This window comes from Zootoca vivipara, chromosome 16 (assembly GCF_965207765.1).
Source record: "Zootoca vivipara chromosome 16, rZooViv2.hap1.1, whole genome shotgun sequence".
NCBI lineage: Eukaryota > Metazoa > Chordata > Lepidosauria > Squamata > Lacertidae > Zootoca > Zootoca vivipara.
Genome location: NC_142599.1, coordinates 35,334,468 through 35,350,015, shown reverse-complemented (window position 1 = coordinate 35,350,015; position 15,548 = coordinate 35,334,468). Strand labels below are relative to the sequence as shown.

Sequence of the window (15,548 nt, the reverse complement as noted above, 5' to 3'; positions counted from 1 at the left end):
GGCGACTGCCCCTATGCTCCCCACCCCCCACAAAGTTCTGCACCACTGCTCTTGGTTCCAACACTCCAACAATCACACCAAGGGTTGCTTCTAGGTATAGTAGGGTTGCCATATTCCAAAAAAGTTTGTGGGGTTTTTTGAGGGGGGGGGGAGTTGTTGAGCTTTATTTAGTTCTGCAAGATCTCAAAAAAAGATATTGAAGTTTTTGAGCTATTTTAAATTAAATTCACCCAAATTGACAACGGTTGCCATACACTCAGACATTTCAGTGGTTTCCGCCCAGACATGAATTTCGGCTATGTCCGGGAAATTCAGATACAGTATTTGACCTAGATGGGAATGAACTTCTAAGATGAAAGGAGGTGTGTAAATAAACTAATCTTCCATAGTCTCCTGGGAAAGAGTTTGAATATAGAAAAGCCAGTTGGACTGCAGTTTGTCAGAAAAAGGTTGAAATAAGACACTAAATGATTTCCAAGTTAAATTTTTATTTCTTATTCTATTGCCAAAGCATTGCATTCCAAGCTAGTGAATACAGATAGGGGTTTGTGTATGTTCGGAAGGTAAGTACCCAACACGCCCCTGAGCACCATCTCCTGAAGGATTTGCTGGACCAATTTTTTTTCAGTGGCCCTTCTTACTTGTGGAGTTTGTCATGAGTTTCAGCAATGAATTTTGCAATCAGGCGGCCCACTTCAGCAAAACTCAGTTTGCCGTCCTTGTTTATGTCTGCCTCGTCGAAGAGCTGGTCTCTCTTTTGTTGCTTCAAGGGAGACGGCAGTGTTGGGGGTGGGGAAATGGAGGAGAGAAGACTTCAGATGTGTTTGTTGCATTTCCCCAGCCAAGCAATGTATATAAAAATTCATATGTTGTGGTAAAGTGCGCATATATATATATATATATATATATATATATATATATATATATATGCAATAATAACATACAAAAATGGAGCATACTAGGGAAAGGTGCTTTGCAAAAATGCGTATATTGGGCAAAAATGCATACAAAAATATCTATCTATCTACAGTGGTACCTTGACTTACAAACGACTCGACAACTGAATTTTTCAACTTACAAATGGGGCAAATGGCCACGCGCTTACGAATGTCTCAACATCTGAAAGGAAATGGCGGCGGTTTTAGATAGGGATTTTTTGACTTACGAATTTTTAGATAGGGTTGATTCGACTTACGAATTTTTCCGTTTCCAATGCATTCCTATGGGAAATCGCGTTTCCAATGGCGCTTTTTCGATCCTACGAAGGTGCCTTCGGAACGGATTAAATTCATAAATCGAGGCACCACTGTATCTATCTAATCTATCTATCATCTCTATCTATCTATCAATATCTATCTATCTATCTATCTATATCTATAATCTATGCAATAATAACATACAAAAATGCAGGTTATTAGGGAAAGGTGTTTTGCAAAAATGTGTATATTAGGCAAAAATGCATACAAAAATATCTTTAATAGGAAAGAATTACAATAAACGTTTTTTTAAAAAATGCAGCGCAAATGGGGATAACGGAATTTAAGACCGAAAAGAGACTGAAAAAGACATATCTGCCCACCTCTAGATATGCTTTGTTTTCAGAGCATGCTACAAAGCAGAGACCTGGTGAGATTTCAGCCCCTCCCCCTCTTAACATGGCCAAAGGAACCTTGCACATTGTTGCAAATGGGTGTCCCAGGCCCTTGAATGGCCAGAATTTGCCCCTGCCTCTTCTTATCTCCCCCTCACCTCATCAGTGTCAGGAAACTGCTCATCCAGCATCTTCTTAAATGCCTGCTTGTCAAGGCTGTCAGAATCCCCAGAGTACCTATAGTAGAGTTCTATGTATTGTTCAATAATTTGTTCCAACTGAGTCTTGGCCTTGGACATTTCGAAGGGCTTCTGGTGGCAACCTGGGAATTCATAGGAACACATGAGCGGCTCTGCCTGGGTAGTTCAGTTGGTTAGAGCGTGGTGCTGATAACACCTTGGTTGCAGGTTTGATCCCCATCTTGGGGCAAGATGATCCTCCAACTATGCAATTCTATGATTCTTCAAGACCAAGAATAAAGTGCTCATGTGTCCTACCCAGAATCATAGAATCATAGAGTTGGAAGAGACCACAAGGGCCATCCAGTCCAACCCCCTGCAAAGCAGGAAACACCATCAAAGCATTCCTGACAGATGGCTGCCGTGCCTCTGCTTAAAGACCTCCAAAGAAGGAGACTCCACCACACCCCTTGGCAGCAAAGTCCACTGTCGACCAGCTCTTACTGTCAGGAAGTTATTCCTAATGTTTACCTAACACAGGACAGCTCTCTACTTGTATTTGTTTTTTTATTTAGCTCATTTAAGTGTTGTTCATATGGCTTACATGTACAACTACTTACAAAATGAATAACTGCATTGTCTACTTACTAAAGTTTCACATGCAAACACGCAACATGTATTGGGGATTATCTTAAAAGAATGCCATTTTGCCATGATGCAATAAAAGAAATGGAAATATCCAGTGCTTTTTTTTCTTTAAAAAATGTTTTCCTACTCAAGTTTAAATACTGCTCCTCAATGAGGCCAAACCTAGATTCAAAAATGTTTAGGGGTCTGCGTACCCCCAGGAAAAAAGCACTGGAAATAACCCTACCATGTGCATTCCCAACAGACCTGTCTGTTATTTTTGTTTTTTAGTTGGTTAAAGATCTGGTCTTAAATTGCGATACACAGGGGATTTTTTGAGCCGGAACTCACCAAAAGTCAGGGGGGCGCCATTGCCATTATAAGAGATCAAGTGAGGCATTCATGGTGAGTTCCGGCACTTCTTTTCCTAGAAAAATAGCAAGGATGATACATGCTTTCAGCCTAACTATCTGCCAAAACTCGAAAAACTGGAAAATATAAAGATAAATAACTCAAGTGGATATACAATTCTGGAGACCTAGGAAACATGGTGAAATTGACTAATACAGCCGGGGCAGAGAGGAGAGGGCAGAGAGCCTTGGAACTGTTTTCTTCAGAAATGGAGAGTTTTCATAATGTGTTGGTGCAACAGAGTGCAAGGAAATGGTTGTTGTTAAATGTAAATCCATAGGTGCTGCCAGGGATACTCTTAAATATCTTGGTCTGGACGCCTCCAAGTTATTGTGGTAACACAAGGATCTCCACTTGCATAACAGAACTTTACCTTTCTGTTTCTAGTGTATCTGAAGAAGTGTGCATGCACACGAAAGCTCATACCAAAATATAAACTTAGTTGGTCTTTAAGGTGCTACTGAAGGAATTTTTTTATTTTGCTTCGACTCAGACCAACACGGCTACCTACCTGTAACTTTACCTTTCTTGTTTCCCTAGACTCTCGCACCCCCCCCCAAAAAAAAATCTGCTCCAGAGGGTTGGAGAAACTCTCAGAACAGGGGGTCTGTATGGAAGGAGGCCGCCCTTGAGATAGTTAGGGAGCGAGACATTTAGGGCTTTAAACACCAATGTGAGCACCTTGAATTGGATTGGAGCTGATGCAAAGATGGGGAACTTACAATCCTCCAGAGGTTGTCGGACTTTGTCATCCTTGTCCATTGACCATGCTGGCTGGGGCTGGTGGGAGTTGGAGTCCTGAACATCTGCAGCCTTGCCTACAAGTTTTTCATCCCTGCCCTATCTGATAATCTCAAAAAGATTTAGCACCCTATGTCCAGTGTATAACCCAACAAGAACCCAAGAAAGCTTCCCATGGTCTTCAGCTTACCTTGGTTGGTGATGAAGAAGAGCGTTTGAATGCCCCAAAGTCGGATGAAGAGCCCTAAATCGCTCCCACCTCTTATACCCCATCTAGAATCCTGCTCCCACCCCCCACTTGCGAAATGTTTGCTCCTTCTCAAATGACACTCCCCAGTTGTACACATTAACCCCTGTGCTCAAGATATCTGATGAAGATCTTCCTTCAGCAAGACACCTCTGGGGGCTGGGGCTCCCTCCCTGCAGCTTGTGGCCAATCACTGTCTGTCACTTAGGAGCCCCAAGTTTACACCCTCTGGTCAACATTGCTTTCTTAGAATTCACAAATCATATTGCGGTCAAACTTCTTCGTGGCTATAGGTGGGGCCTGAAGTTTCTCAAATCAGCATGCATTCTTGCGCAATGCACGTGCTGGGTGCATTCTTTGCTTCAATTATTAGAATGATTTCCATGGGTCCTATGCAGCCAACCTCTACCCAGAGGAGACCCTGCTAAAACACATAGACCTGACGCTAGCTATGTGTATTACAATGGGTTTACTCTGAGTAGGACTACCATTGGCTACAAGTGGGTCTGTCAATTTCAGTTCCTCAATCCTTCTTCACACACCTCTTCAGACACACCCTATAAGTGCCCCAATTTTGACGGGACAGTCACAAAAAATGTTAAGCCACCATGGCTTTGTGACCTTGTCCTGAAAGTCTCGAATCCCAGAGTGGTTATGACTGGTGCTATTTTTCTAGAAAAAGAGGTGCTGGAATTCACCACGGACACCTGCCTTGTTCTCTTATATTGGCAATGGCATGCACCAGAGGGGTTCCAGAACTGAGTTCCAAAACCAAAGTTACGGCAATCATGCAGCTCCTCCTGCCACCATTTTTAGCTCACACATGTGCACCCGCTCCTCCTTCTCCAAAAAATAAGTCTACCCCTAGCCACCTGCTCCCTTCCCTTCCTCCTCCTGCAGTAGAGGAGGCGAAGTCCAGGGAAGAGAAGAGAAAGGGAAGACCCTCCGGCCACATTTACGCCTCTGCATCAGCTTCCCGTGTTTCAGAATAGAAGTTATTAAGATATCATCATGGTGGCCCAAGTGTCTTGCCGATTCCCTCTTTGCAGCTGCTAGCCAGGAGGCAGTGGAGATTTGAACCAGTGTGAGTTGAACTGAGAGAGCCAGCGTGGTGTAATGATTAGAGGGTTAGACTACAAGGCATAGGCAAACTCGGCCCTCTAGATATTTTGGGACTATCATTTCTTTGCACTCTGTTGCACCAACACATTATGAAAACTCCATTCTGAAGAGAACAGTTCCAAGGCTGTCCACTCCCTCTGCCCCAGTTGTATTAGTCAATTTCACCATGTTTACTACGTCTCCAGATTTTGCAATCCACTTGAGATATTTATCTTTATATTTTGGAGTATTTGGAGTTTTGACAGATAGTTAGGCAGAAAGCATGTATCACCCATGCTATTTTTCTAGGAAAAGAAGTGCCGGAACTCACCATGAATGCCTCACTTGATCTCTTAAAATGGCAATGGTGCCCCCCTAACTTTTGGTGAGTTCTGGCTCAAAAACAACCCTGTGTATTGCAATTTGTCAGAATTGCAGTTTGTCAGAATGAGGTTGAAATAAGACACCAAATGATTTCCAAGTTAGATGTTTATTTCGTATTCTATTGCCAAAGCATTACATTCCAAGCTAGTGAATGCGGAAAGGGGTTTGTGTGTGTTCGGAAGGTTAGTATCCAACGCGCCCCTGAGCACCGTCTCCTGGAGGATTCGCTGAGTCATTTTTCCAGTGGCCCTTATTACTTGCGGAGTTTGTCATGTGTTGCAGCAACTAATTTTGCCATCAGGTGGCCCATTTCATCAAAACTCAGTTTGCCGTCCTTGTTTATGTCTGCCTCGTCGAAGAGCTGGTCTCTCTTTTGTTGCTTCAAGGGAGACTGCAGTGTTGGGGGTGGGGAAATGGAGGAGAGAAGACTTCAGATGTGTTTGTTGCATTTCCCCAGCCAAGTAATATGTATAAAAATTAATATGCTACAGTAAAGTGTGCACAAATATATCTATCATATCTATCTATCTATCTATCTATCTATCTATCATCTATCATCTATCTATTTATCATCTCTATTGATCGATCGATCGATCGATCGATATCTATAATCTATGCAATAATAACATAGAAAAATACAGCTTATTAGGGAAAGGTGCTTTGCAAAAATGTGTATACAGTGGTACCTCGGTTTACAAACACAATTGGTTCCGGAAGTCTGTACTTAACCTGAAGCAAACTTAACCTGAAGTGAACTTTCCCATTGAAAGTAATGGAAAGTGGATTAATCCGATCCAGGCGGTCCGTGGAGTACTTAAACTGAAAATACTCAAACCGAGGCATACTTAAACCAAGATATGGCTGTATTGGGCAAAAATGCATATGGTCATACCTCGGTTTAAGTATGCCTCGGTTGAGTAGTTTCAGTTTCAGTACTCCGCAGACCTGTCTGGAATGGATTAATCCACTTTCCATTACTTTCAATGGGAAAGTTCACTTCAGGTTAAGTTTGCTTCAGGTTAAGTACAGACCTCCGGAACCAATTGTGTTTGTAAACCAAGATACCACTGTACAAAAATGTTAAAAATGTTTAAATGAAAGAATTATAAAAAACATTTTTAATGGATTGCAAATGGGGATAACAGAATTTAAGACTGAAAAGAGACTGAAACAGACGTATCTTCCCATCCCTAGATATGCTTTGTTTTCAGAGCATGATTCAAAGCAGAGACCTGGTGAGATTTCAGCCTTACCTTCCAAGTTCCGGACTGCAGAATCCGGGACCGGCAGCCATTTGACACCGGAAGTTGCGTCGATGTAACTTCCCGTGTCGCTTTGCCCTTCTATGGGCACCCAAAATGGCTGCCACCGGCTTCGAAAATCGCTTGTGCGCATGTCAGGAAGTGCTCCGACACAACTTCCGGTGACGCTCCGCGCATCGATGGGCACAAAAATGGCCGCCGCCAACACCGGAAGTGACGTCTATGCACTTCCGGACATGCGTACATGCGGCTTTTGAAGCTGGCGGCAGCCATTTTTGGTGCCCATAGAAGGGCAAATCGGAAAGAAAAAAATGGCCGCCGGCAGGAGAAAATAACGGAGAAAAACGGGAGACGAAGTGATACGGGGGACCACCGGGAAAAGGTAAGTAAAAAAGGGGTTTTCCTGGGGAAAACGGGAGACTTGGCAGCTATGGATTTCAGCCCCTCCCCCTCTTAACATGGCCAAAGGAACCCTGCCTCTTCTTATCTCCCCCTCACCTCATCAATGTCAGGAAACTGCTCGTCCAGCATCTTCTTAAATGCCTGCTTGTCAATGCTTGAAGAATTCCCAGAGTACGTGTGGTAGATGTCAATGAATTGTTCAAAATGTTGTTGCAACGGAGTCTTGGGCTTGGACATTCCAAAGGTCTTCTGGTGGCAACCTGGGAATCCATGGGAACATATTAGCGGCTCTGCTTGGATTATTTGTTGGATAGCTCAATTGGTTAGAGCTTGGTGCTGATAGCAGCAAGGCTGCGGGTTCTATACCCATATGTGACAGCCAGTGTGGTGAAGTGGTTACTCGTAATCTGGGGAACGGGGTTCGCCTCTCCGCTCCTCCACATGCAGCTGCTGGGTGAGCTTGGGCTAGTCACACTTCTCTGAAGTCTCTCAGCCCCACTCACCTCACAGAGTGTTTGTTGTGGGGGAGGAAGGTAAAGGAGAGTGTTAGCTGCTATGAGACTCCTTCGGGTAATGATAAAGCGGGATATCACATCCAAACTATTATTATTATTATTATTATTATTATTATTATTATTATTATTATTATTATTATTCCTGCAATGCTTGGGGTTGGGATTAGTTAATCCTCAGGGTCCCTTCCAACTCTTCAAATTTATAATTCTATTTTTGAATTCTATTTTTTATTTATTTAGCTCATTTAAGTGTTGTTCAGATGGCTTACACATAAGAGAAATGGAAATTAGGCCTTTTTTTTTGGTCAGTTAAAGATAAAAGCCTTAAAAAGGTGAGAGATGCTGAAGAAGATGTTTAAGTTGGTTATTCCCCAAAGACGTGAAGCCTTTCTTGCAGGGATAATAGGGGCAGACATTCCAAAGAAGATGACCAAACTATTTACGTATGTGACAAAAGCAGCTAGAATGATATATGTTGAGGAAAGGAAATTAGAGAAGGTTCCAATGAAGGAGGAACGGCTTCTAAAAGTAATGGACTACGGTATTCGGAAATGGCTAAGCTGACAGCAAAATTATGAGACCAAAAGGATGAACTTTTAATAGAAAAAAATGGAGGCCTTTTTTGGACTATTTGAAAAAGAAATGAAATTGTGAGCAGGATTCTTACCTTCCAAGTTCCGGACTGCAGAATCTGGGACCGGCAGCCATTTGACACCGGAAGTTGCGTCGATGTAACTTCCCGTGTCGCTTTGCCCTTCTATGGGCACCCAAAATGGCTGCCGCGGGCTTCGAAAATCGCTTATGCGCATGTCAGGAAGTGCTCCGACGCAACTTCCGGTGACGCTCCGCCCATCTATGGGCACCAAAATGGCCACCGCCAACACCGGAAGTGACTTCTATGCACTTCCAGACATGCGTACATGCGGCTTTTGAAGCTGGCGGCGGCCATTTTTGGTGCCCATAGAAGGGCAAATCGGAAAGAAAAAAATGGCCACCGGCAGGAGAAAATAACGGAGAAAAACGGGAGACGAAGTGATACGGGGGACCACTGGGAAAAGGTAAGTAAAAAAAGGGGTTTTCCCGGGGAAAACGGGAGACTTGGCAGCTATGGCAGGATTTGAGATATGAGCAGCGGAAGAAAAATGACAAATGAATTGTATTGGAGGGTAAAAAATACTTTGGTTAAAAAATAAGAATTTGTAATATAATGCAGTAGAAAAGGAGTTGGGGAAAAACCACTAGAAAATATAAATATATATTCCAGGTGTTGAAGGCTGGATATGCAAAATCTGGAGACCTAGTAAACAAGGGGAAATTGACGGACACAGCCAGGGGCAGAGGAAGTGGGCAGCCCTGGAACCGTTTTCTTGAGAAATTGAGAACTTTCATAATGCATCAGTGTAACAGAGTGCAAGGAAATTGTTGTTGTTAAATGTAAATCCATAGATGCTCCCAGGTATACTCTTAAAAATCTTGGACTGGACACAGCCATGTTGTTCTGCTAGCACAAGGATTTCCACTTGCACAATGGCGCTTCACCTCTCTCTCATCTCCTGGTGTTCTCTCCCAAATCTGCTCCAGAGGGTTGCGGAAACACTCAGAACAGATTTGGTGGGGGTGACAGGGAGGGGAGAGGGAAGGTCCGTTGCACTAGTGGAAAGTCTTGTGGAAACAGAACAGAACAGAAACAGAACAGCCAGATGGGCCAGTGACAGGGATAGGGAATCCTTGCCCCCCCCCCAGAAGTCCTTGGCCCCCATCAACTCCAGCCACCATGGTCGATGGTCAAGGATGATGGGAGCTGGAGTCCAGCAACATCTGGAGTGCCACAGGTTCGCCTCCCATCTTTGATCCTACCTCACTGGGTTCTTGTGAGTATCAAAAAAAAAAATGTCAGGGAGGAAATAGAACCTTCTATAAAATCCTGATCCAGCCTTAAAAAGGTGAGAGATGCTAAAGAAGATGTTTAAGTTGGTTATTCCCCAAAGAAGCGAAGCCTTTCTTGCAGGGATAATAGGGGCAGACATTCCAAAGAAGATGACCAAACTATTTACGTATGTGACAAAAGCAGCTAGAATGATATATGTTCAGGAAAGGAAATCAGAGAAGGTTCCAATGAAGGAGGAATGGCTTCTAAAAGTAATGGACTATTTGGAAATGGCTACATCTGAAGTGCCACAGGTTCGCCTCCCATCTTTGATCCTACCTCACTGGGCTCTTGTGAGTATCAAAACAAAATGTCAGGGAGGAAATAGAACCTTCTATAAAATCCTGAGCTAAGACCATTGCTAAGACCATTGCTCACTGCCCTCCAGCCGTGAAACCTCCCACTGCTACCATCTCCACTAGGGCAGTCAAGGGGTGAGGAACCCATTGCCATGATGTTGGGGTTCATGGGAGTTGTAATGCAAAACATTTGGAGAACACCAGGTTGTGGTAGACAGAACAGGGAGTGCCAATGTGGTGACCCACCAGATTCTGTTAGATCTCGTGGGGGACCAGAAAACAAGGGGGGTTCAATTTTTCTGGGTTTTCTTCTAAACAGATACTCACAAAGTACTGAGATTGTCATTATTCTCCACCCTTTCCCCTAAGGTTCCAAGACAGGTTTCAACCTTAAAACACCATATTAAAAGCCAGCATGAAGGGGTGCATCTATACTGGAAGCTGTATAATGAAGGTGCTGGATGTACCAATGGAATCAAGCTAAAGAAAGGAGATTCCAACTAACCAGGAATAACTTTCTGACAGCAAGAGCTGTTTGACAGTGGAATGGACCCCCTCAGGAAGTTGTAGAATCTCATTCCTTTGAGGTTTCTAAGCAGAGGTTGGATGGTCATCTACAATGCCTGCTTTAGCTGTGATTCCTGCATTGCAAGGCTAACAGGTTGAGGTTTAATCCTGACAAGACAAGACAGAAGTACTGTTTGTGGGGGACAGGAGGCAGGCAGGTGTGGAGGACTCCCTGGTCCTGAATGGGGTAATTGTGCCCCTGAAGGACCAGGTGCGCAGCCTGGGAGTCTTTTTATACTCACAGCTGTCCATGGAGGCGCAGGTCAATTCTGTGTCAAGGGCAGCTGTCTATCAGCTCCATCTGGTATGCAGGATGAGACCCTACCTGCCTGTGGACTGTCTTGCCAGAGTGGTGCATGCTCTAGTTATCACCCGCTTGGACTACTGCAATGCACTCTACGTGGGGCTACCTTTGAAGGTGACCCGGAAACTACAACTAATCCAGAATGCGGCAGCTAGACTGGTGACTGGGAGCGGCCGTCGAGACCACATAACACCGGTCCTGAAAGTCCTACATTGGCTCCCAGTACGTTTCCGAGTACAATTCAAAGTGTTGGTGCTGACCTTTAAAGCCCTAAATGGCCTCGGTCCAGTATACCTGAAGGAGCGTCTCCACCTTCATCGCTCTGCCCGGACACTGAGGTCCAGTGCCGAGGGCCTTCTGCCAGTTTCCTCATTGTGAAAAGCCAAGTTACAGGGAAACAGGCAGAGGGCCTTCTCGGTAGTGGCACCTGCCCTGTGGAACGCCCTCCCATCAGATGTCAAAGAGAAAAACAGCTACCAGATTTTTAGAAGACATCTGAAGGCAGCCCTGTTTAGGGAGGCTTTTAATGTTTAATAGATTATTTTATTTTATTTTTCTGTTGGAAACCACCCAGAATTATCATCATCATCATCATCATCATCATCATCATCATCATTGCAGGGAATTAGACGAGATGACCCTTGGGGTCCCTTCCAATATTCTATGATTCTATGATGCACCTCTGTGTGGAAGGAGATTCACAACTAAAGGGCTGCCACAGAGAAGGTCTTCTCCAGGCCACCATCACCAACTGAACTCCAGAGAGTGATGGACCTACAAAGAGGCCCGGCCATATCACTTGAGAGGGTCTGCAGGGAATTAGACATTTAGGGCTTTAAATACCAATGTGAGCACCTTGAATTGTGTTAGAGCTACTGCAACGATGGGGAACCTACAGTCCACCAGATGTTGCCGGACTTGGTCATCTTTGTCCATTGGCCATGCTGGCTGGGGCTGATGGGAGTTGGAGTCCCGAGCATCTGGAGCCTTGCCTACAGGTTTCTCAGACCTGCCCTACCTGATAATCTCAAAAAGGTTTAGCACCCTATGTCCAACGAATAACCCAACAAGAACCCAAGAAAGCTTCCCATAGTCTTCAGCTTACCTTGGTTGGTGATAAACAAGAGAGTTCGAATGCGCCAAAGTTGGATGAAGAGCCCTAAATTGCTCCCACTTCTTATACCCTATCCAGAGTCCTGATCCCACCCCCCACTTATGAAATCTTGGCTCCTTCTCAAATGACACTCCCATGTTGAGCACCTGGTGCTCAAGGTATCTGATGGAGATCTTCCTTCAGCAAGGCACCTCTGGGGGCTGGCGCTCCCTCCCTGCTGCTTGTGGCCAATCACCGTTCATCATTTAGGAACAACAGGTTTACACCTGCGGTGCGGCATCGCTTTTCATTGCTCTCTTAGAATTCATTGCTCTCTTAGAACTCATTAATCACATTGCAGTTAAACTGTTTTGTGGATATAGGTGGGGCCCGAAGTTTCTGAAAACAGCATGCATTCTTGCGCAATATGGGTGCTGGGTACATTCTTTGCTGCAACGGTTGGAATGATTTCCATATGCAGCCAACTTATACCCAGAGGAGACCCTGCTAAAACACATAGACTGGCATGTCCCATACGCCCAAAGACTCTGCGCCTGTTCATGGGGGGGAGCCCAGAGCATCTATTTTTTAGATGTCCCTTCTATAAAGAGATCCTTGATTCCACTCTGGTGAGGCTAGCTGAGCTCACGGAAAAGCAAATATACATCCTGCTCCTGTTAGGCAAAGATCGGAAGACAACCCAGACGGTCGCCAGATTCCGTGTTCAGATCTGCAGATATAGACCTTCCCCTGAGCCAAACTCGTTCATTTGAAAGTCCTTAAATCTGGTTCTCCAAACGACCCAAGGCCAGTTCTCTGCGGCAGCTTATCTTAAAGTTTTAAGTACCGTATGCTCACTGTATTTATAAACATTAATTTTATAATTGAATGAAGTTTTATATGTATGTTTTGTCCTTTGGGATTGTTCCCCCAAACGTGTTTTAAAAGCTGGTCTCCGACCGTAATAAATTATTCATTCATTCATTCAACTTGCTTCTACATGTCTAAGTGGGCAACTACAAGGAAAGGGAACTAGAGGGAATGCGGCTGAAGCAAAGTCTTGCAAAACTAGCTTTTCACTGCCCCGTTCCCTTTGGCCTCATCCAGTTTCTGGGCATCACTTGGCTTAATATTTGATTTTAGGTATTTCCTGAAAGGCCTCTGATCCCGTAAAAACATTGCATACCATCCAACATTCCTCAAATGCTGATTAGATTGGAGATAAGTTTTATAAGTTAGAATTTTTGTTTTCTTTTTGTAATTTTTGTATTGTGGCTTTTTTTGTATTTTGTATTTTGCTTTTGTTTTTATATTGGTTTTTTTCTCTGTTGTGTGGGTGTGTATGCCTTGTTGTTTCAGAAAATTCTTAATAAATATATTTTTTATAAAAGAAAGTAATGGAAAGTGGATTAATCCGTTCCAGACAGGTCTGCGGAGTACTTAAACTGAAAATACTCAAACCGAGGCGTATTTAAACCGAGGTATGACTGTACTGGCAATGGTGCCCCCCTGACGTTTGGTGAGTTCTGGCTCAAAACAACCCCTTTGTATTGCAATTTAAGGCCAGATCTTTAACTAACTAAAAAACAAAAATAACAGACAGGTTTGTCAGGAGTGCACATCCTGGCGTTATTTCCACTTCTCTTACTGCATCATGGCAAAATTACATTCTTTTAAGATAGTCCCCAATACATGTTGCATGTTTGCATTAGAAACTTGGGTAAGCAGATAATGCAATTATTCAATATATAAGTAGATATATGTGTAAGTCATATGAACAACACTTAAATGAGCTAAATAACAAATAGCATTCAAATGGGGAGCTGCCCTGTCCTACATAGGACTCATGGACACCTTAATCCTGATCCAGAAGAATCATAGAATTGCAGGGTTGAACTGAGAGAGACAGTGTGGTGTAGTGATTAGAGGGTTACACTAGACTCTGGGAGATCAGGCTTCAAGTCCCCACTCAGCCATGAACTCTCACACCTTGCCTAACCTACCTCACAGGGTTCTTTTTGGAGTGAAAGGACACATCTGAGAATTTCCAGGTTAAACATCTATTTCTTATTTTATTGCCAAAGTATTTGGTTCTCAACAAGAGAATGTGAGCAGGGGTTGGAGGGGGGGGGGGAGGTTGGTATCCAACACACCCCTGAAAACAGCCCCTGGAGAATTTGCTGGGTCTTCTTTTCATTGTCTGACTCTCAGCCCGCTTTTCTACAGATGCTTGAACTTTTCATGGGTATCATTAAGGTATCTTGAGATCAGCCGGCTCACTTCGTCAAAACTCAGTTGGTTGTCTTTGTTTGCATCCAAATCCTGGAAGAGTTTGTCTTTTGCTTGCTCTTTCTGTTAAGAATCCAGTGATGGAGAAGGGAAGATGTGAGGTTTGTTTATGAACAACTTGCATATAAACGCAGACTTGCCATGGTCAAATTCAATGATATTTGGAATCCATTCTTACAAATACTGTAATAGCTTAAGATCTGGTGAAGTACAATAACAACCTTGTAAAATATACAGTTTTGGGGTTTTCCCCCTCCCCCCTTTATTTTCCCTTCTTTTTCACTTTTTCGTTTTCTCGCTATTATTTACGTCTCAACATGTTTAGGGCACATATGATTATGTACATTTTGAACTTTCATTAAAGACTTAAAAAACAACAACACGCAAATTGCAGCACAAATGTGGCGAGCTGAATTTAAGATGTGAGAGAAACAGACATAGCCATCCACAATAGGAATGTCAGGAAGCTGCTGGTCAATCAACTTCTTAAAACTCTGCAACATTGGCCCAAATGTGTGCTCTGGCCTTTGAGTGGCCAACATTTGCCCCTGCCTCTTCTTATCCCCGCTCCTCACCTCTGCAATGTCAGGAAACTACTCATCCATCACCTTCTTAAATTCCTGCTTGTCAAGGGTGCCAGAACTCCCAGCATAAGTGAGATACTATTCAATGTATTGATTGGTCAGGTATTGCAACTGAGTCCTGGGCTTCGACATTTGGCAATCAAGGAAAACAGAAGAAGTTTGGCCACTGGATGAGACCCATCCAGTCCCACGTCCTGTTTTAATGGTGGCCGATCAGATTTTTCTGGGGGTTTCCTAGACCTTCATACCTCTAGATCTAAAAACAGGTTTCCAAAGCAGGGATTGGGATTCTGTGGCCCTCCAGATGTTGCTGGGCTTCATCATCCATTAGCATTGATCTATGGTGGCTATTGCTGGTGTGAATTGGAGTCTAACAGCAACTGTGACACTACCGCCTGTCCAAGTTTACAATCCCTGCAATAATAGCTGGTACTCCGAACCCTTCAACATTTATCTGATGAAAACAGGTAAAGGTAAAGGGACACCTGACCGTTAGGTCCAGCTGTGACTGACTCTGGGGTTGCGGCGCTCATCTTGCTTTATTGGCCAAGGGAGCCGGCATACAACTTCCATGTCATGTGTCCAGCATGACAAAGCCGCTTCTGGCAAACCAGAGCAGCGCACAGAAATGCCATTTACCTTCCCGCCAGAGCAGTACCTATTTATCTACTTGCACTTTGACGTGCTTTTGAACGGCTAGGTTGGCAGGAGCTGGGACCGAGCAATGGAAGCTCACCCCGCCACGGGGATTCTTACCGCCAACCTTCTGATCGGCAAGCCCTAGGCTCTCTGATTTAGACCACAGCACTACCCGCACACACCCTATTCCATCATCCCTCTGTTCTGAGAGCTTCCCCAACCCTCTGGAACAGTTTTTCTTTAGGGGGGGTGGAGAGCCTAGGGAGACAAGAAAGGTAACATTCTGTTATGCAAGTTGAGATCCTTGTGCTAACAGAATAAATTGAAGGTGTACACACCAAGATATTTAAGAGTCTCCCTGGCAGCACGTATGGATTTACATTTAA

At 43.9% G+C, this 15,548-nt stretch overlaps 2 protein-coding genes across 3 annotated transcripts; both read right to left on the bottom strand.

Annotated features, from left to right (window-relative positions):
* Positions 1-477: 477 nt before the first annotated feature.
* Positions 478-3,769, bottom strand: LOC148683170 (protein S100-A9-like). 2 transcript variants are annotated; one of them, XM_088659793.1, is made up of 3 exons: positions 3,740-3,769; positions 1,750-1,913; positions 478-763 (listed from the first exon to the last, which is right to left on the bottom strand). In XM_088659793.1, exons 2-3 carry the CDS (start codon positions 1,888-1,890, stop codon positions 638-640), a joined length of 267 nt encoding a protein of 88 aa, XP_088515919.1. In that variant the 5' UTR covers positions 1,891-1,913; positions 3,740-3,769; the 3' UTR covers positions 478-637. The 2 variants fall into 2 exon arrangements, with proteins under 2 accessions (XP_088515919.1, XP_088515918.1); XM_088659792.1 differs by lacking the exon at positions 3,740-3,769 and adding an exon at positions 2,749-2,822.
* A 1,602-nt stretch (positions 3,770-5,371) lies between these two features.
* LOC148683169 (protein S100-A12-like) lies at positions 5,372-10,315 on the bottom strand. The gene is made up of 3 exons (XM_088660055.1): positions 10,192-10,315; positions 7,042-7,205; positions 5,372-5,672 (listed from the first exon to the last, which is right to left on the bottom strand). The coding sequence occupies exons 1-3, from the start codon at positions 10,298-10,300 to the stop codon at positions 5,535-5,537; spliced, it is 411 nt and encodes a 136-aa protein (XP_088516181.1). The 5' UTR covers positions 10,301-10,315; the 3' UTR covers positions 5,372-5,534.
* Between the last annotated feature and the right edge of the window lie 5,233 nt (positions 10,316-15,548).

Bases quoted from the DNA above. Each gene is read 5' to 3' on its own strand.
- LOC148683170 (XM_088659792.1), bottom strand. From the start codon at position 2,797: ATGCCTCACTTGATCTCTTATAATGGCAATGGCGCCCCCCTGACTTTT. The intron at 1,914-2,748 runs GTGAGTTCCGGC...ATGAATTCCCAG, and splicing joins TGGCGCCCCCCTGACTTTTG to GTTGCCACCAGAAGCCCTTC. The intron at 764-1,749 runs GTGAGGGGGAGA...TCTCCCTTGAAG, and splicing joins AGTTTCCTGACACTGATGAG to CAACAAAAGAGAGACCAGCT.
- LOC148683169 (XM_088660055.1), bottom strand. From the start codon at position 10,300: ATGACCATCCAACCTCTGCTTAGAAACCTCAAAGGAATGAGATTCTAC. The intron at 7,206-10,191 runs GTTAGTTGGAAT...ATGGATTCCCAG, and splicing joins CTGTCAGAAAGTTATTCCTG to GTTGCCACCAGAAGACCTTT. The intron at 5,673-7,041 runs GTGAGGGGGAGA...CCAACACTGCAG, and splicing joins AGTTTCCTGACATTGATGAG to TCTCCCTTGAAGCAACAAAA.